Genomic DNA, 21,727 nt, shown 5'->3' with positions numbered 1-21,727 from the left:
TTACATCACAATTATTATAAATCAAGGGAAAATAATTATGCAAGAACAGCCAACAGTTCATCCCACCAAAATTTACACTTACCCATCTCTTCCCTTACTGACAATTTTTACTTCAAAATAATAGATCCCACAGGCTGCTGGTATTGGGTGCGTGGCACGAACGGATGCTGCATCTTTGGGGGTTTTACCATGACCTGCACAGGACACAGGAAGGGGGGAGAAAAACACCTCAAATGAGATATTCAACAAAAATCTTAAGCAATTCAGGAAAAATACAGTTTTTAGAACGATATATACGTTTCTGCTCCCATCAGTACATATAAAGACTTAGTGAAACATTTATTATCGCAAAGCAATATGCAAAACAGCCCAAGTTAGCCCCGGGACTTTTCACACTATTACTAGATTTAATACACTTTAAGAATCTGAATACATAGAACCTACCAAACTAAATATTTTAGGGTAGACTATATTTTAAGAGGAAAAAAAGGCTGCATTTGAAAAAGATGAAATTTTATTAGATCCAAATTGCATATAATTTATACTATTCCCACTCTTTTGTCAAGTGGTCTATTTTTTAAACCAGAAGCATCTATATCATGAAGTATTATTTTATTTAAATTTTCTTTTTTTTTTTTTAATGTTTGTTTATTTTTGAGAGACGAGAGAGAGACAGATTGAGAGAGACACACACAGAACATGAGCAGGGGAGGGGCAGAGAGGGAGGGAGACACAATCTGAAGTAGGTTCCATGCTCTGAGCTGTCAGCACAGAGCTCGATGCAGGGCTCACACTCATGGACTGTGAGATCGTGACCTGAGCCGAAGTCGGACACTTAACCGACTGAGCCACCCAGGAGCCCCTCACAGAGTATTAGTTTTAAGTGAAGTTTTATATAATTAGATTGGACTTGGCAGAGCAGCTTTCTTATTTGAAGAATTTACAAGTTTTGGGCACCTGGGTGATCTCCTGATTTCAGCTCAGGTCATGATCTCATGGGTCATGAGATGAAGCCCTGTGTGGGGCTCCACACTGAGCGTAGAGAGCCTGCTTGGGATTTTCTCTCTGCCGCTACCTGGCTCCCCACTTCATGTGTGCACACATGCGTCCTCTCTCTCTAAATAAACATTAAAAAGAAAAAAAAAAGAATTTACAAGTCTGTTCTTTGACATACTCTCACCATTCATTCTATACAAAGTCTGATCCATAAAATTTCTTTGGTCAGTTACAGCCTACTGAGAAGTATATCTAAACTCTAGTTGTATTTTCTTTCTCTCTTTTTAAAGAAAGGAATCTAACACCATACCACTGCTGAAATCTTTAGGGAATCTGTTAGCTAATGGCTTTTGAACTCTTTAAAATAGCAATTCCTCGATTCTAATCCAGGAGGATTTCCTTCCCTCACAATCGCCTCCCCTGTCCCTTGCCCAAGACACAAATTAGCCTAAAGCTAGCATGTGAACAAAATCAACTGAGCAAGATATGCCCAAAAAAATCACACAAGAAGAAAAACATAAGCTGATGGCAGAAAGTACTCAAGAGTGAAACAACTCTCCACAATCCCCAAAAGGACTGAGAAACAACACTCTAAATTCTTTTTCGGTGTTAAATATGTTTCCCCCAGCACAAACTTAGGTCATTACCCTTTAGTCACACCATAATATGACCTTCATGGGTTGCAAACTTCCCGTTCTCAAATGTACCATGTTTCAAAACTAAATGTCTTCTTCAAATAGAAAATGCTCTCTTAGCTATACAATAACCCTCACGCACCAATGAGACAGCTTCCCTTACCATACATACACCTTAATCAAATTACATCATTAAACAGGTAAGCTTACACTAGCAAAGCAAACTAGCATGTGTTCACATGGCCCAAAAGAAACTGAGTGATCTCAGACACTCCTTTCTGTTACCATGAAAACCTGTGTCCACAGATCTCTTAAGTATGTACGTTATGGGCAAAAGTGGTGACCACTGAGAGGTGATAAAATTGGTGAGGAAGATAAAAATGGAAGCCCCTAAAACTGCTTTAACATATGTTAGCTAATAGATTTACATCGAGCTAGGCAGAAGGAAAACAAAACAAAACAAAACACATCAATCTGTAGAATACCAGTCAATTCTTAAAGAGACATTTAATAAATTATGGTTTCAGCAAAACTTGGTTTTCAGTAAGAATGTGTTCAAATAATTGAGTTGCCTGGGAAATGGTAGGGTGAACTAAATGAACTTTTAAAATTCAGACAGTTAAAAAAAAAAAAATCTAAAGAAACCCTACCCTGATTAACCCTGGAGTCCTGAATCAACTTTTACTTTTAGTTTGGGTTTTCTGGAAGAGAAGTGACCAAAACTTTGAGGGATAAAGTAGTCGCAAGGTATATATTTAATAATAATAATCAGGGACTCAGTCGGTTAAGCAATCACACTCTTGGTTGCGGCTCAGGTCGTGACCTCACGGTCCTGGAGTTTGAGCTCCATATCGGGCTCTGTGCTGACACTGTGGAGACTGCTTGGGATCCTCTCTCTCCCTCTCTCTCTGCCCCTCCCCTGCTCCTGCTGTGTCTCACAATAAACTTAAAAAATAATGATGATGATGATGATAATAAATGACAATAGTCAACATACATTTAGTGTTATGTGACAGGCACTTCTCAAAGAGTACCATATTTGTTCACTCGTTTAGTGTTCAAAACAACTTCTGAAGTAGGTACTATTTATTATCATTTCACAGTTGAGGAAATTAAGGGAAGATGAAGAAACTCGCCCAAGATCATACTGCTGTGTGAGAATTCCAGACCAGGATTTGTGCTGGGATTTAAATTCAAGAGGTCTGATCCAGTGTGAGCTCCGAACCCACAGGAAGGGTTCAATGAGCATCCTGGGATCACTTCACTTGTATTCCTAGCTCCTATTCTTGCTACTTCTATGGGAAAAGAGAAAGAAAATTAGTCTTTGAGGGTGAACAACCTCCCAAAGAATTAGGTGCTTTGGTATAGATTTTCTCCTTCAACATCTGTGAAACAGGTATCATTTAACCTCACTTTAAAAATGGAGAAACTGTGGGGCACCTGGGTGGCTCATTCAGTTGAGCACCTGACTCCTGATTTCAGCTCAGGTCATGGCCTCACGGTTCATGAGACCCAGCCCCACACTGTCACATGCTGACAGCACGAAGCCTGCTTGGGATTCTCTCTCTCCCCTCTCAGCCCCCACCCCGAAAACATACATACATACATACATACATAAAGTAAAAATAGAGAAACTCTTACAGAGGTTGTATAACTTGCCCCTAATTAGTAGAGTCGTGTGTTCAATCCATATATGAATTAAAATGCCCTGGGGCGCCTGGGTGGCTCAGTTGGTTAAGTGTCCGACTTCAGGTCAGGTCACGATCTTGTGGTCCGTGAGTTCGAGCCCCGTGTCGGGCTCTGGGCTGATGGCTCAGAGCCTGGAGCCTGCTTCCAATTATGTGTCTCCCTCTCTCTCTGCCCCTCCCCCGTTCATGCTCTGTCTCTCTCTCTCTGTCTCAAAAATAAATAAACGTTAAAAAAAAAATTTTTTTAAATGCCCTACATTTTCCTCTTATACAAAAATAACTGTAAACTACACAATCATCAATCTTCCAGGTTCTATTATATTATGTTCTATTTAGACGCTGTAGAAAAATTCCATAAATGTTAAAAGGATTGGTCTCATTTTTAAATTAAATTAAACTTAAATGGAAAGACCTAGGCAAAAGTTGCGACGTCAGACTAAAGGAGTCGTACTGTCTCCTAGGTAAGACTCGTAATATCAATAGCGAAGGGCCTATTTCTAGTAATTGCTCATCGGCAGGAAGCTTGTTACCTTAAATTCTGTCGTGACCAGACAACACTACTTCACACTACGAAAGGATAAACTTTTAAACCCACAAAGTCTTCAGCGTCACGTGTTTTCTATAGGATTCAGAGACAAAGTACAGTTACTGCTTCAAAACCATAAGGTTAGCTCTTTCATTTCACAACCTGTCGATTCCTTTTAACTACAAGGACAAGGTTTTGAATTAAGCCCACCTCTCACCCCCCTCCGCTCTCCCAACGTGCAGTCAACTGCCTTTCTGGAAATATCAATCAGTCTTCCTAGTGCCACTATCCCCTCACACCGCTAACACTCCTTCTCACCAGCCTCCCGTTCAGCCAGGAAAAAGATACACCACTGCCTGAAAACTCTGTCGATCTGGCCCGCCCCCCCCCCCCCCCCAGCACTTTCCACCGCCTTCCAGCACCGGCCACACTGGCCTGACCAGTCTTCACCCAAACCATTCCCCCTAACTGGAAAGCTCTCCCCTTCCTCCTCACCTAGTTACAGCAGCTCACCCCTTAGCTCTCCGCTCAACTTTTTCTTCCTCAATTACTCTTCCTCTAGCCTGACTGGGTCTAACCTCCTTGTTCTGTGCCCTCCCAGCAACACATGTTCGTCCCATACACTTACACGCTCCACACTTACTCGTGATTATCTTATTGTTCTCACATTTTAATTCCCGGGCCTCTTTACTTCCACTGACCTCCTCCTACTCTAACTCCAATCATTCCTTCCTGGAGCCACACTCTGGATTCTGACAGCACCTGAAACTATTCCGCCTCAGAAACAGTAAATTCTAATGACGTGTGTTCTGCTACAAAACACGTTTCTTGAATACAAATTAGCTCACACGTACTTGATAAATACAGGAATGATGTCAGCACAATAAAGAAGTCATTTAGTTCATAACACAGCTTTTCCCAGTACATTAATGAATTAAAGAGCAAAGCCTAGCAACATGCAAAAAACTCTTAAGTCAAAAAACCTGGGGCCCTCGACAAGTGCATTCCTACGGTGTCCAGTGTTCAGTGGCCTCAGGAACAGCTACACCTGCCACGGCATTAAGCCATCTGGGGAAAAATTCAAGCGCGACACTGATCAAAAAGTACGAAGATACTCCCTCTTTGTTTATATCGGTATGGACTCATGCGTCTCTTGCATATTTACTTTATACTCTGTGTTATAATTCACTACTACTTTGTTTTGCTGCTCAAACTGCCCAGCCTCTGGGAGCTTTTTCGTTTGGCTCCCCTGACATACCTCCATTATGTCGCTTCTTGCTGTTTGCTATTTTCTGGCCCTAGAAGACTCTGGCGGCTCATCTTGTGTATTTCCCACCCTAGTCCTAGAATCAGCCATTCTCCAAGGAGGCCTGGGGCTCGCTCCTTTCACTGGCAAATAGCATCAGAACCCAAGATGGAGCTACCAGGTGTGCTCCTTGTTACTGGGGTGTCACTGCTTTTAGGCTTGCTCGTTGACAAGAGCAGGGAAATATATGGATGTATACTAAACCCTTACATGTACATGCGTACATGTATACATATGCACACATACACACACACACCCTGCATGTATCTACGTTTCTATATGTAATCATCTGTGTTTGTATTAAACCAAACATGAGGTCACGCTGAGGTCTCCAAGTTTATTACCACACAGATCATTCCAACCTTCTCTCTCTGCTCATCTGTAAAATTCCACCCCAACAGTAAGAAACTTAGCTCCCACCGTCCGCCATCCATTTAACTGTGCAGTTCCAGTACATGTATAATAGCGTCTGAATTGTTAATCCATATCCCCACGGGACACAACTTGATCAGTAAAAGTTCAGTGCTTTTGTAGTTTCTTTTACCTTTACGTTTACAGACTATCGGTTTCCAAAGTTACCTGGGGCAGCTCCTTTCCCCCTCTTCTCCGAGGCTATTCCATGGATTTGTAATACAGTTAGACCGGTTTGTCACATTCTGCGTTTTATCCTGGGATTTCCCCCCTCTCCTAATACATTTTTTTTTTGAAATGTACAGACATTAAAGTGCACTCTTTATGGCCGTAAAGTTCTGTGGGTTTGATAAATACACAGCGTGATGTGTCCACCGTTACCGTAACGTGCTTTCACCGCCCTAGAAACCCCCTGTGCTTTGCCCATCCCCCCACTCCCCTCCCCTCACACCCCTGACAACCACTTACTTATCTTTTTACTATCTCTTTACTTCTGCCTTTTCCAGAAGGTCAGGTAAGTGAAATCATACAGCACGTAATCTTTTCAGACTGGCCTCTTTCACTTAGCAATACGAATTTCAGATCCATATGTGCCTTTGCTCGGAAGGACAGCTCATTTCTTTTTATCACTGAATAATATTCTATCGTATGGATGTACCACAGTTCACCCATTCACCTCCTCAAAGACCTCTTGGCTGCTTCCCCTTTGGGGCAATTATGGGAGAAGTCGCTCGAACGTTCACATGCGGCTTTCTGTGTGGGCCAAGTTTTCAAGTCAGCTGGGTAGGAGCTCAACTGCTGGTGAAGCTACATTTAGCTTTGTTAGACACCACCCAACGCTGTGCAGAGCGGCCACATCACTTCGCGCTCCCGGCCGGCAGGACGCAAGCCCCCGTCGCTCTCGCGTCCTCATCAGCAACTGGCATTGTCAGGTTTTCTTTGGACTTCAGCCATCCTAACAGCTCGAGTTTGTATGTTCTTCCTTTGTTTGGAAGGGGGGGGGGGGGGCGGGGATTTGAAAAGAGCTAAACCCTGAATCAGATTTTTATTTTTGATCGGACGGCTGTCAAGCGCTTACCTCTCTAAAAAGGAAGCCCAAACCCAAGGACTCCAGGCTGCAGCCTGTGATGCCGGACACAAACGCCAGCAGAAATTTAACCGGGCTTCTGTTTTACTAGGCCGTTATTTTTGTGGGGCTCTGGTTACAAAGTTCCATAGGTTTCAAGTAGTCTGACCCAGCCCTATTTTTCCCATAAGCCCCATTACCTTCAGTGCCCAATTTTGTGGAAAACCTAAGGTTTTTCCAGGAACACATTTTTGGCACAGGAGCTGCAATGCCTGTATCTTCCTCTAGGACACAACTCCCTCTGCTCTCCCCTTCCTAAACATTCCTGGTCCACACTCCTCTTCAACATCAAGGGATCAACGGGAACTCCCAACTCCCGTTCCCTGAGCCCTGCTCCCCCCGCTGCGCTCCGCTCCGCCCCATCTCTCCTCTTCCGGGACGGGCTACGTGGTAATCACTCAAAAGCTCTCAAATATCGTTGATTTCTCTCCCACGCCTATCCTTCCGCCACACGCAACCAGCAAAACCACAGCCTTAGATCAATATTATAATCCACTTCCCTCCTCCTCCCTGGGGCAGTTGGCCTCTACCAAGTCAAGTCCAACAACCTCGCACACAGCCACCACTATGAAGGAATGACGTCGGCTGGGCTCTCCCACCGCTGTCTACGGTGTACTGAGAAAGCTTTAGTTGGCCCGTGCCCCCTTCCCCTCGATGGCCGGTCCACATTCTCATCACCCACTTTAAGGTCACCACCCACTTTACCGAGGCGAGCAAATCGCCTGGCCTCCTTTATCGTACACTGGGACTCTGCTAAGTGCACGGTCATGTTCTCGTCCCCACTCTCCTATTACAAACTGGTCGGCGTCCACAGCAATCCTCACCTCTCCCCCGATCGGGGGAGTCTCAGGGGAGTGGGATGTCCTCTCTTCTTCGGGACTACGCTGTGCTCTAGAACCGCCCTCCTTCCCACAGCCCAGCGGCGTCAGCCTCCCAAGCTCTTCTTCCCCCTTCCCCTCGTCACTCTCCTTCCTCTCAATCTGTAAAGGCGGTGTCCCCAGAATCCCCCGTGCTTCGGTGCCACATCATGGTCAGTAATGCACTGGGGTTGGTAGTAAGTATAATGAACTTTTTTTTTTTAAGGTAATAAAAGCAAGTACCGTTGACAGTAACTTTGTCAAAAGGTCCATTAAATTTGGACATGACATTTACTGGGACTCCGTACATTCGACTAACGCCACGCTCTCATCTAACTTCACGTCACTTCAGTTTTACCCACACCGCCAAGCAAAAACGAGACTTACTTGGAAATGATACAATAGTCTCGAACACAGTACCTTCCAATGGAGTGTTCAGGGATAATTTTGATTATGTGGATTTTCATCTTCTATGCTGGTGTTAGACACTAATCACCAGGCGCGATGTAACTCCACCATCCACCATTTAAACAACAACAACAAAAAATCCTGCCTTAACCTCCATCCTCCTCCAGGTTTCTTCACTTATTTTCTCAAGAGTAATCTATATTCACTATCCCCTCTGCTTGGTCCCTACTATTTACTCTGATCGTCGCCCCCCAACACTAAATTCAAACTGCTCTCCTCAGGTCACAATGATCTAATTTCCAAATCCAGTGGAAAACTTTGCCTGTCTCACTGAGCCTGTCTGTTGCACCTGACACTTGAGGTCACTTCCTCATTTCTCATAGTCCTCTGCTCGGCTTCTGGGACACCACACTCTGCCCTGTTCAGGTACCTCTCACCTATTCCTTCTTGGACTCCACCCGGTCTTTTAATGTTGGTATTGCTCAGGGTTCCATCTTTAGCCCACTGTTTTCACTTTATCTGCTCCCTCTCTGGGTTTCAACCACCACCTAGAGGTGACTCCCAGATCAGTCACGACCTAGACCTCTCTCCCAAGCTCAGGTCAGTTACCGTGTGTCCACCCTTCCTAGGAGAAAGGGCCTCAGACACCATCCCTACAGCAAGTGGGGCCCTGACTCTCCTTATGCCCGGAGGGTGTTCTGTATTTCATCAGTACCCTCTCACCTCTACAGCTGACTCAACACAGGTTAGCACCTGACGTGAAGGCCACCCATTCACACCACAGCATGCAACGAAAAGCTGCGCCCAACTAAGAATGATGGCAATTAGCTAAGCCAATCTGCTAAGTCCCTCAGGAATCTGAAATAGGAAGGAAAGGATAAACCAGTCAGCAGGGAAAAGAGAAGAAAACCAGAAACTAGAAACTGTAGCTGAGTCTCTTTGGCACTGGAATAAAACGAAAAGTCATGAACTCCAGCCACTGCAGTGACTTGGAGCCACCTTAACTCCAGAAGATCTGTTCCTGCTCTCTCTGTAAGGTGTCTCTGGGTTCTGCTGGTTGCCATGAAGTCAGATCATATGACTAAGATTCCCAGTCCTACTTATCTCCAAATACACTGCAATACTTCCTTGCAATCATTATTTGATTCCTGGTTCTTTGCAAGAACCTAACAGAGCTAGAAACCCAAGTGTCACCCTTGATTTCTGTCTCCATCATTCCATCACTTCCTATCAGTGTTACTCTAAAACATATCACCAATCTGGTCTTCCTCCATCCTACCACTGACCAAGTTCTAGGCCTTTCTTATGGTCTGTCTGCCAAACAATCATCTAAATGAATTTGCTCTTTTCAGCCCTGTACTCCTTAAATCTATCTTCCAATTGGTTGTATGACAAAAATGAAAATATGAGCCAGTCACTTCCTAGTTAAAGTCCTTTGAAGGGCACCCTGGGGCGCCTGGGTGGCTCAGTCGGTTAAGCGTCCGACTTCGGCTCGGGTCATGATCTCACGGTTCATGATTTCGAGCCCCGCGTCGGGCTCTGTGCTGACAGCTCGGAGCCTGGAGTCTGCTTCCGATTCTGTGTCTCCCTCTCTCTCTGCCCCTCCCGTGCTCACTCTCTGTCTCAAAAATAAATAAAACATTAAAAAAATAAATAAATAAAGTCCCTTGAAGGGCACCTGGGTGGCTCAGTCGGGTAAAGGTCTGACTTCAGCCCAGGTCCGGATCTCACAGTTCATGTGTTTGAGTCCCGCATCAGGCTCTGTGCTGACAGCTCGGGGCCTGGAGCCTGCTTCGCATTCTGTGTCTCCCTCTCTGCCCCTACTCCCCCACACTTTCATTTTCTCTCTTTCTTTCTCTCTCTCTCTCAAAGATATTAAAAGAAAAAATTAAAAAAAAAAATCCTTTGAAGATTCCTCATGTCCTAGAGAAGAAGATCTAAGCTTGGTAAAATATTCCAAAGGCCTCTCATGATCTTTTCCCAGCTGCTACTTGTCACACACTCTTAAATTCCAACAAACCAAACCTGCTGGTCAATCCGAACATACAGGGTAAATCTCTCCTCTGGGCTCTTAGTTATGCATTTTCACTCCTAACGCCCCTTCTCCTATTTTCCTCATCTTTCCAGACTGACCACTGGCCTCATCCCTCCCAAAAGCTGTCCCTGACTCACCAACTTTATCACTTCCAGTATCAGCCAGGGGTCGATGCCCCTCCACTCTTCCACAGGACTCTAACACTTCCCTTACTACCCTTGAGTGTTTTACACGTGCTTTCAAAGACATTATCTTATCACCTTGGAGTGCCTAGAACTTGGTACAAAGTAAACATTCACTTAAAAGCTTGTTGGTTGGGGGGCGCCTGGGTGGCGCAGTCGGTTAAGCGTCCGACTTCAGCCAGGTCACGATCTTGCGGTCCGTGAGTTCGAGCCCCGCGTCGGGCTCTGGGCTGATGGCTCAGAGCCTGGAGCCTGTTTCCGATTCTGTGTCTCCCTCTCTCTCTGCCCCTCGCCCGTTCATGCTCTGTCTCTCTCTGTCCCAAAAATAAATAAACGTTGAAAAAAAAAAATTTAAAAAAAAAAAAAAAAAAAAAAAGCTTGTTGGTTGGGCATCCTACTTCGGCTCAGGTCATGATCTCACAGTGTGAGTTCGAGCCCTGCGTCAGGCTCTGTGCTGACCATTCAGAGCCTGGAGCCTGCTTGGGATTCTGTGTCTCCCTCTCTCTCTGCCCCTCCCCTGCTCGTGCTCTGTCTCTCTCTGTCTCTCAATAATAAATAAATGTTAAAAAACATTTTTTAATAAATAAATAAATAAATAAATAAATAAATAAATAAATAAAAGCTTGTTGAATAAATGAATGAACAGAGAGCAGGGCATAAACACAAACTGTCTAGCAGAATATCTGCACCATAGGAACTGCTCAATGAATGCCATTACTACTACTTTTCTATGAGTGTGATTATTAGGTTCACTTAATTGTTGTAGTTATAAACTACCATTTTTAAAAAATTGTTTTAATGTTTATTTTTGAGAGAGAGAGAAAGAGAGAGAGCAGGGGAGGAGCAGAGAGAGATGAAGACACAGAATCTGAAGCAGGCTCCAGGCTCCGAGCTGTCAGCACAGAGCCCAACGTGGGGCTCGAACTTATGAACCGTGAGATCATGACCTGAGCCGAAGTCGGACGCTTAACTGACTGAGACACCCAAGCGCCCCTCAACTACCATTTTTAAAGCTCAGTTTCCCTAATACTGGCAAAGAGATCCCTGGGAAAAGCTCAGCTTGGTTTTTAAATTCTTTGATATTAGGGAACATTTTTCTATCATCCCCATAAGTCCTGAAAGACATTCGTATTGGTAGGCAAGCAAATATCATAAAGATATTTCTTCAACCTGAAGAAGCACAAAAGAATTCAGTGAGTAATTAAATTTCAGAAGTGTCAAAGGCCTGATGACCAGGGATACTGAGAGGGATAGGAGGCACACCAGAAAGTCAAGCTATTTCATTAGATGCTGTTAATAATGCCTCAATCAAAAAGAGCAATTCACTAGTTCATAGCTACTTATCATTTCCAACTTTCACTTATCCTGCGTTTCTTCTAAGCTGCCATAAATTGCTATAATCAAAGCATCTGGACTTTTCCAAGGCATTAGTGTGTTCCAGACCACGTTTTTTTTTTCCCCTGGAGGAAGTACTTTTAACGTCAACTAGTCCTCAAAAAGTTCTAAACGTGATCACTGGATTATATCTACTAGAGATAACTAAAACTCATACATATTGAAAGAGGCAATACTGGAGGGTTGGAAAGAGCACTAAATTTAGAGCTGGTGAAAACTAGTTTCCAGGCCTGGCTTACTTGTGCCTGGGAACACCTAGCCTCCAGGTGCTGCCACTCTCTCAGATCTGAAATTGAGAATTCCACTACCTTGTCCAAGTCGACTAAGACACTTGTGTGTATTAAAAAGCTTTGTAAAGTATCCAAATGGGATAACTTCACAAATATAAAAATGCAATCTGCAACTGAAGCATTTAGGACTAATTGAATCCAATTGTCATATGCATTAAAATGCTTTAAGTTGGAATAAAGTTCTCATTATAACGGAGTCTAAGCTTGTCACATTCGTACTTATTCAAGGCTGACGAGAGTTTTAAAAATAAAAGGGGCTATGCCTGAGTGTTTCGCCAGTTGGTGTGTGACTGCTAAGCAAAGGGTCTTTTTTAAAATTTTACCACACAGTACACACACCCTGCTATTCCACTGCAATCCGATCAACTTTGTCTGCATGTCTGGCATTGTTTAACATGAATCCCTTCAAATCATTTAAGGAACCATATGGCTTCCAAAACAGTAATTCCGACTCAGAAGAATAACATCTTAAAAACTGAGCATGGTTCAGAGCAAAAGAAGCCAACGTATTTCTATTTCAAAGGTAAGAAAAATCCTTATCCTTCTGGAAAATAACACCCATCTTTTCAAATTCCATTATATGCAAAAATATTTTATCAACAGTGGTTTTCATGCTAAAAGGGTGCGAAAAATGCTTCGGTCCAAATCAAAGCAGCCCAATGATATGTCAAATAAAACTCACTCTTCCAATTTGGTGACTTCAATATTTTATCCTCCATACCTATGACACTCCCCCTTTGCTCCCTTCCCTTCTTACTGGGACAGAGTTGCCCAGTACTTTGGTGTGGTCCACTCAGAAGGCACACAGAAAAACAACAGGAAAAAAAAAAAAAACAAAAAAAACAACACAAAACCTCACACACATTAAAATAACAAGACAAGAGGAAGAGGCAGTAGAAGGGGGGAGTAGATTGTGACAAGGGGGAAGGGAGAGACAAAGGGGAGAGAGAGAGAGAGACAGAAAAGAAAAAAGATGACAAACAACAAAATCTGTTCTTCCAGAAATAATGCCTTGTGTTTATAAAAGAGTGAAGTTTCCAGAAAGTGAATCTTAGTATTACACAACAAAAAAGTAATAAGAGGCCAACAGGAAAAATAATGGGAGACAGCAGTATCATAAATATTCCAAACTCCAACCAATTTCACACAAGCATGCACTTTTCTCTGACCCAAATCATCAATTTTACGTAAAAGGAGTCAGTAAAACTAATCGAGGCATGTTACAGTGCTAAAGAGACTCTAATCAGAAATCCTAGATCTCATGGAAATTCGGAGCTGGAAATTTCCTTACCATCCAGCTCAACTCACTCAACTCTCAGAGGAAGAAACTGAGGCCCTGTCCTGGAACATGCCTAAAATCACAAATAACTGCGGGACTCAAGAAAGGTAGGATTCTTTGTTCAATAATTTTCCATATCGCTTGCCTCTGATTTTATAAGCTAACTATTAATCATCAACTATAAATTTAAGATAAAGTTTTGTCAAGTCTAACAAAAAGCTTTCCGGTAGCCAGATCAGAAGTAAACACTTCACAGCACAGCTCACACGAATTAAAACGCAAAATTAAATAACAGCCTTCACAGTCACAGAGCATTAACGAAATGTCCTAACTTAAAAAGAAAGCAAAGGTCGTTTTCAGCCATTTAGAATAAGGAACATAATATTTAAAACGGAAAGTACTTCTGTGGATCTATGGAGAAAAAGAAGGAATGTGCAACAAGGCCTATTTTTGTGCGTGATTCTTTCCAGCCAAACCATTTGCTAGATTTCTGCCGCCATTCTCCTTTCTGATCAAACAGTAACTTATTTATCAAGGTTCTTCTCCGATTTTAGTCCTGTGTACTTCGGGAATTTATCCACAAAAACTGTTTATACCCTCTACATCCCCTGTCACTAGGATCTGATGAAGCCCCTTCCTTTGTAGCCAATCAAAACGAGGCTGCTTTGAAATGGAAAAGCTCTTGCTTCAGGTTTGGGGCCTAAAACTGGATTTGCTTCCAGACAGACACACGTTAGGTTTTGTTTTCTCCCGACAAGTAAACTTGACGCATGCTATTCATTTAGGCTGCTACGTTTCAAGAATTGTCAGAGCAATTGATAATTTCATATAAAACTGATCTGCTTAAAGCTTTGTTTTAACAGATAGGTGAGGGAGGAGGGGACAAGCCTAAGGCTGCTGTTGTTTTTTGTTTTTTTTTTAACTGCAGGTGTAAAACGTAAAGCCGTTTTCTTTAAAATGCTATATAACATTTTTAAATATCCGTCTTCAATTAGACTTCATATAACACGAGCACATAAATATAGGGCATTTCCAATCACTAGTGGTAGGTTTCTACTCCCCTAAGAAAACACCTACTTTTGAGCTTCACCTCTTCCCCTCCCAGTTGCTCTGAGTAAGAAACACTGATGGCAAACTTGGGGCCCTTGCCCTTTTGTCCCCGTAGACAAGCTCTGGCCTAATTTTGGACAAAATCCTCCACTGATTACCCCTCCCCCTATATATCCCTGATCTCCCTTAATTAGAAATCATACCTCAGGATCGTGCCTGTCCACCCCCCCTCCCCCCCACGTAAGAAGAGAACGCCTGACCCCATCACCACCACTTGGAGAACAATGTAACCCAACTCCGGGTCCGTGGATTCCTCCACCCAAGCCCTAAGATTTATCTTCAAGGGAAATCGGAAAGCGAGTTATGTCCTGTCATCCTGGATTCCCTCAAGGTGTCCCACTCCTGGCCTAGGATCACCGGCTCCATTACACCTAGGGACACGCTACTCACCTGCCTTGCCCAACAATCTCGCCCGTTCCCCGCGACCCCGGTCCCACCCTCGCAGCCGCGAACGGGCGGCGAGTCACCTCGGAGGGCCCCGGGCGGGAGGGGGTCGGGGGCGGGTCGAGAGTCGGCTGCGGCGGCGGCAGGACACGTCGGGTCAGCGGCCCCACTCCCACCGCACGACGACACACGCCCAGTACCTTTGTAGTGCACCCGCAGGTTGTTCTGAGAGAGGCCGATGTAGCTGAACTTGTCCTTCGGGCTCCAGGATCGCGGCAGCGGCGTCTCCTGCTCGTCCACCGCCGGGTAGAGGCGCTTCAGCCGCCGCTGCAGCTCCTTCTCCTGCTCGTTCAGGGCCGAGTCCCCGTGCGGGAAGGGGGCCGCGGCGCTGCTGCCCGCCGCCAGGGCTGCGGCCGGGCCGCCTCCGGCCGGGCCGGGGCCCGCGGCGAGGCCCGGGGGCGCGGGGGGCGCGCTGGTGGGGGCGGCCGCCGAGGCAGGCGGCGGGGGCGGCGGCGGCGGCGGCGGGGCCGCGGTGGCGGGGGGCGGCGGCGGCGGCGGCGGGTGGAGGAGCAGGGCGGCCGCCGCGGCCCCCAAGCCGCCGCCGCCGCCCGCGCCGCCGCCGGGCGAGCCGGCCGGAGAGGAGCCGGCGCTGACGGCCGGGGGCGCCGGCAGGACGACTCCGGAGACGGGGGCCACGGCCGCCGGCGGTGGCGGCGGCAGCTGCTGCTGCTGTTGTTGTTGCGGCGGCGGCGGTGGCGGCGGCGGCTGCCCGGACATCCCGGCCGCGACTCAGCCTGCGGCCACCTCCACCTCTTCTCTCCTTCCTCCTCTGCTTCCCGGGGGCGCTGTCGCTGCGGCCGCCGGCACCAGGCGCCCAGTCCGCCCGCCCCGGAAGCAGGCGGCGGGCCGCGCGCCGAGGGAAGAGCTCGGCGGTTGGGGGGCTCGGAGACGGGGGAGCGGGGGAGCGGGCGGCGGGCCGGGGGAGGCCCCGAGAGAACGTTGGCCGGGGCGCGGGCCCGGGACGCGGCGCCGAGGGCGGGGGCGAAGCGTGAGCGCGGGCGCAGAAAGCGCGGTGGCGGCCGCCGCGGCCGCTGCTCTCGCGGCTGTTTCCCGGCGGGCGGGCCGGGCCGGCGCGAGACGCTGCGCGCGGGCGGCGCTGGGCGAGGGGGCGGGGACGGAGGCGCGAGGGGCGGGGGGAGCGCGGGCGGCGAGGGGCGGGCTCGCGGGGGTCCCGGCGCGCGGGCCGCGGGAGTGGGAGGCCGGGGGGCGGCGAGGCGCGCGGCGGGGGCGGCAGAGCGCTTCTCCCCGGCGGGGCGCGGGGCTACCGGCGCGGGGTCCCTCTGCCGGTCCCTGCCTCCTCCCACGAGCCCGCCGCCTCCCCCCCCCCCCCTCCGCCCCGGCCCTCCCGGGAGAATCTCCTCCTACTTTACTTCTTTTTGTTGTCGTCGCCCCACCTCCCCCCCCCACCCCCCCCGTAGGGTTCCCGCTGGAGCGGCGGTGCTGCTTCTCGCCCAGGCGAAAGTAATCGAGCCCGGCTGGGGCCGCCGCGAGCCCGGCCCGCGGGCTCCCGGGACGAACGGAGAGGCTCGGGCTCCGGGGGCCCCGCTGGGTCCCCGAGGTGAGCAGTCCCGAGACTGCCCACGGGCTGCCCGGGCTCTGCCGGCCGAGCTTGCCTCGGACGGGGCGAGGTCCCTGTCCGCCGCCTCCCTCCCCGTGAACCTACTTGCTCTTTATTCTGCACGGGACTTAATACTTCAGCGTTTAGCATGTGGGGACTGGAAACCATTTCTGAAGGCAAAGTCTCCCACTTAAAATAGTGGTCATTTGATTAATTAATTTTATGAGGACTTAAAGTGAACTTGGAGTGGTAGAAGGTGGCACAGGAATACTAATAAAGACTGGCATATCTTCAAAGAGCAGGAACACGAACTATATGAATACAAGATTATAGTGTGGATTTAGAAAGGGCTTCTAGAGACGTCAAAACATTTTATAGACTCGTTAATTTTCATAACAGGCCTCTTTGTTAGGTAGCAAAGAATTATGCACATTTTTAAAACAAGGAAATATTCACCGAGGTCAGCAGAGTCGAAAATAGGACTTCCTACTTTGCAATTCCCAATAGAGTGCTTTGCTTGGTCGACTAATTTGGCACAACTTGCCAAGTGTTGCTCTCTGACCCATCCTAGCATTACTATTTTGTTTTCCTCGCTTCCCTTTGTTTGGGTTATCCTTTCCTTAGCTGGCAAAATCGATCTCAACACGTGTAAACGACATGATGTAAATTCTGGTATTTTGTTTGCTTGCAAAGATATTGTGGTGGTAATTGTTTGTCCAAATATGCAAGGAACGAATAGTTTGCTGAATAGAGAAGTATTTATTTTGTCTCGAAGAGGGTAGGTAAATGGTGATTTAATTGAAGGCCCCTAATGTCTGGCCAGAACGAATAAAGTCACTCAAGTCTAATTTCTCCCTCAATTACCCAGACAACTTGATGCCCTCTGGTTCTTTAATAAAAATTTCTGATCATTGTAACCTATTGTTTGATGACTTTTTCCAAGCCAATGCACTTTAAATTACAGGATGTCATTGTATTTAAATTGTTCTAAAACTTTCATTTACATTTACAGTAACAACGAGTCCAATGTAAGCCACACTCTATTTAAATGTTGGCTAATCAAGGTAGAATAAATGCGCTCCAAGCCACTCCGTAGAAGTAGGACTGCAGGAGAGTGTTTAGCACGTTGGTTTGAATTTTTTTTTTTTTTTAAATGTACCCCGCTGGGCAGCGGAAATTGCCTGGAGAAGGAGGCCGACCAATTAGAAACAGACACTCCGTTCTCTTGATTTAGTCAGTGGATATTGGGCCCAATTTCAGACCTCCCTCCAGGCCTCTTGCACGGGCGTAGTGTGAAATAAATATATGGCCCCTTAAAAATATGGTTTTGAAGACCTGGAAAAGAGATTATGATGTGCTACGTGGGAAATGACTACCCAATAATCATACCCGGACCCAATTGTTACCAAAAAGAGTTGAAGGAAAAAAAAAAAAAAATCACAAGATGTTTCTGTAATGGGTAATTATCATACATGATTAAAAGTAAATTTTAATTATGAAAACATTCGGCTTGTACATAGAGGTATATGTGGTAAAAATCCATTAGCCTTGAACTTGTCCACCACGTTTGGCCCCTGTTTTCAGCCTTTGCCATGTATGGCAATAATATTGATGTGGGTGTCTCTGCTGAGGTTCTTGGTTGCAAACAATAGGAGCCAGTTCGTCTCTCTTAAGCAGAAAGAATTTACTGGAAAGATATCAGATGGTTCTCAGCATTGACACAAGCCTGTAAACAAAGGCCAAAGGTAGTCAGGCCAGGGCCCCACCACTGGTCACAGCAGCCACCATCAATCAGATGCCACTTCCACTGCCTGGACTCTCATCTCTCTGACCTCCGGTCTGCTCATCACTCACTCAAATTTCAAAGTTGGCAAAGCCTAGGTGGCATGATCATGCCAGGGGCTCCCTGTGAGCAGAGATTCCCAGCTTATTCTATGGGTGGGTTATAGAGGGTAGCCCTTGAACGCCTGGAGCCCACAGAGCTGATCTTTCCCGGCCTTGAGCAGCCTCATGCATTCATGGAATACTTTACACCTCATATTCATTTTCTTTTTTTAAAAAAAATGTTAAATGTTTATTATTGAGACAGAGACAGAGTGTGAGCAAGCAAGGGATGGAGAGAGGGAGACACAGGATTGGAAGCAGGCTCTAGGCTCTGAGCCGTCACGGGGCTCGAACTCACAAGCTGTGAGATCGTGACCTGAGCGAAAGTCGGATGCTCAACCGCCTGAACCACCCAGGCGCCTCTTGTATTCATTTTCTATGCCTGGCATGACATGAGAAACGTTAGCACACACTGCCCTAGTGGAAAAAGGGCCACTGATGCCCAGAGTTGAAGATTTCCCAGGACTAGGAAAGAGGGTCAGACACTGGCCAGCCAGTTTCAGGAAATATCCGTGACAGTATCCTTCTAGGTACTGGAAAATGTGACGGCCAAGTATGCCGAGATCCAGAGTATGGCTTCAGGGTCTGTACTGGTTATCTACTGCTGCTTGGCAAATTACCCACAAAGTTCGCGGCTTAAAGTAACAACATATAACATAGTTTTAGTGGGTCAGGAATCTGGCCCAACTTAACAGAGTCCTCTGCGTGAGAGTCTCTCAGGGGCAGTCAAGGTGTCAGCTGGGCGACCCTCATCCCAAGGCTTGACTGGGAAAGGCTCTACTCCTAAGCTCACCCACCTGGTTGATGGCAGGATTCAGTTCCTTGAGGCCATTGGACTAAAGAGCCTCAGTTCCCTGCTGGCTATTGGCCAGAAGTGGCCCTCAGTAACTTGGCCCATGGGCCTCTCCAATAAAACAGCTTGTGTCATCAAAGTGTGCAAGCCAAGAAAGCAGATAGCAGCGAGACAGAAGTCAGTCTTTTGTCACCTACCTAATCACAGAAGTTCCACCCCATCATTTTTGCCATGATCTATTTTTTCAAAGTAAGTCGCTAAGTACATAAGTCACTCTAGGTCACTAGGTGCAGCCCGCATTCAAGGGGAGGGGATGATTCTAGGGGATGAACAGAGACTTCAGAGTCCAAGGCGAGGTAGACAAAACCTAATATGAGGAGGATTTGTATGCTGTCTTGGCCAGTCCAGGAAGGTGGTGCTGGCTATGATCGCAAACCCAGAGGTAGGATTCCTACGGCTGAGGGTTCGGGGTGAAAAGGGTCCGCAAAATCACTTGGAATAACACAAATGCACCATTTCATATTCATGCATGACTAGAACAGTTACAATTCAGTGTTCATTAATAACACAAATGTGAAAACCCAAAAGTTATTAAATGTAGAGGAAACTACATGTTTTATTAATCGGTTCTAGAAGGATTTGAACAAAAATTGCAATTTTGGCTCAGAGAAGCTGAGCTCAGAAGTTAATCTATTATCAATCTGAGTTCCCTCTTAATTTTTCCTTCTACTTTTTCTAGTCTCCCGGAGCTCCTCCTTCCTTTGTCAAAACTCGCATCTCTTCCCTCCGTGTTGATTTCTGCGTCCCCTCTATTTCCTGGTAGTGCCACAAAAGCACATGCAAGGTGGCATATCAGCAGGGAGCAAAACTTGCTGTAAAGCTCTGATCTGGAACTTACTTCCTCTGCACCGTCTCCCTCAGTGCTATTGAGTAGGGGTGATCAGGTTCTTGATGGAATCATAAAATGAGAAGCCTGCCCCAGAATTTCCCTGAGGTCCAGACAATGCACCTGCGAGCCTAGGAAAAGCCTATTGGATGCTAGATCATGCAGGCAGCCCAAGGCATGCTGGTTTGGTCCGTTTGGGCTCCTAGAATAAAATACCACAGACCAGGTGGCCTATAAACACCCAACCAACGTCTACTGATCACAGTTCTGGAGACGGGGAAGTCCAAGATCAAAGCACCTGAAGATTTAGTGGCTGGCCAGGGTCCTCTTCCTGGTTCATAGACGGCTATCTTCTCTGTGCGTCCTCACCTGGCCGAAAGGGCTAGGGAGTGCTCTGGGATCTTTTTTATAAGGGCACCCGGTCCCATTCACGTGGGCTCCACCCTCCTGACATAATGATGTCCCGAATGCCCCACCTCCAAATTCCATCACATTGGGGGTTTAAATCTCAACGTCTGGAGTTTGGCAAATAGTTAGGAGGGAAGAGACAGGTGAAAGGAAGACAAAAGACAAAAACAGAAAAAATAGGCGAGGAAAAAATAAAAGACAGAAAGAAAGATGGGTCCTCAAAGGGCAATGGTAGATAGTTCCCCAAAGTGCCAAACATCCCTGGGGTCTATAACTTGCCTACAACTGTGGGTTAGCCCCCTATCTTCCTGGGATATGGGCTGCATTGCAGCCATCATTTATTGGGTATCTATTACATACAATACACAGCGCTAAGCAGCACATGGGCATTTCTAGCAAAGGAGGGGGGAGGTGTGGGGGAGAAATCTTAAAGTCCTTGACTTCGAGGAGTTTGTCGTTGTGTGCGAAAGAACATTGCTTTTACATAACCAATTTTTCAGGTTGAGTAGGAAAAGTGCTGTAATAGAGACAGAAAGCACTATGGCTATTTTTCTAATATCCCAGGAAAAGTAATTCTCCAGCCAACCCATTGTTGTCAGTAAAATGAATTAATTCTTCGATCCAAGTTTCTTTGTACCTAGGTTACCACACAGACATAATTAATGCACATATTTTTTTTTATTGTAATGGCCCTCAAAGAAGGTGCAAGGTGTAATTTGCAATCTAAATACAAGAAGAAAGTAATTTAGTGAGGCAATTTATTTTGCAATTCACTGTTTCCTTCATCACGGCTGTATATCACTTTATGCTCAGTAATTAATTTCTTAAACTTTTTTGTTTGTTTTCCTGAAGTGCCTTTAATGATATGCGAGGAAAAATATGCCAGGCAATATGTGAGGCTTTTTAAAATCATAATATTTCAAAGATGTCAGAACATCTGTATTTTCTCAAAAGATTTCTTTTTTAATGTTGTATTTACTTTTTGAGAGAGAGAGAGAGAGAGCACAAGCAGGGGAGGGACAGAGAGACAGGGGGAGACAGAGGATCCGAAGTAGGCTCTGCACTGACAGGCTGATGGCAGAGACCCAGTGTGGGGCTCGAACTTAGGAACCGTGAGATCATGGCCTGAGCCAAAGTCAGACACTCAACCTACCGAGCCACCCAGGCACCCCTAAGGGTTTTATTTTTAAGTAATCTCTACACCCATTGTGGGGCTCGAGCTTACAACCCTGAGATCAAGAGTCGCACGCTCTACCAACTGAGCCAACCAGGAGCCCCCTTTTTCCTTTTTCGTTTTTTAAAATATTTTATAGAACATCTGTATTTTAAAAAGCAGCGTAAACGGTTTCAAATACTTCTTTAGTAGTTTTCTGCCTCAGCTGAAATCAGTTTACTTTACAAATATTTAACTTATATAAATAGATAGCAGTTATTTAAAGGAGTGGCCTTAGCTGGGAATTACTGGCCTGTCTCCTGCTGTCACCAACTGTCTCAGCCCCTGACATATGCT

At 46.2% G+C, this 21,727-nt stretch overlaps 1 protein-coding gene across 1 annotated transcript in view; it reads right to left on the bottom strand.

Moving 5' to 3' along the window:
* Positions 1-15,684, bottom strand: part of RANBP9 (RAN binding protein 9) — a 91,576-nt gene extending 75,892 nt beyond the window's left edge. The window contains exons 1-2 of the mRNA XM_086706239.1: positions 14,829-15,684; positions 83-194 (exon numbers count right to left, since the gene is read on the bottom strand). Coding sequence (XP_086562365.1) covers positions 83-194; positions 14,829-15,405 — 689 coding nt within the window. The 5' untranslated portion in view covers positions 15,406-15,684. The remainder of the gene's footprint in view (positions 1-82; positions 195-14,828) is intronic.
* Positions 15,685-21,727: the final 6,043 nt, after the last annotated feature.

Source organism: Puma concolor, chromosome B2, assembly GCF_028749965.1.
Source record: "Puma concolor isolate L17-30 chromosome B2, mPumCon1.1.hap2, whole genome shotgun sequence".
In the NCBI taxonomy this organism is placed as follows: Eukaryota; Metazoa; Chordata; class Mammalia; order Carnivora; family Felidae; genus Puma; species Puma concolor.
The sequence above is the reverse complement of the archived record's forward strand: the minus strand, read 5'-3'. Positions and strand labels throughout refer to the sequence as shown.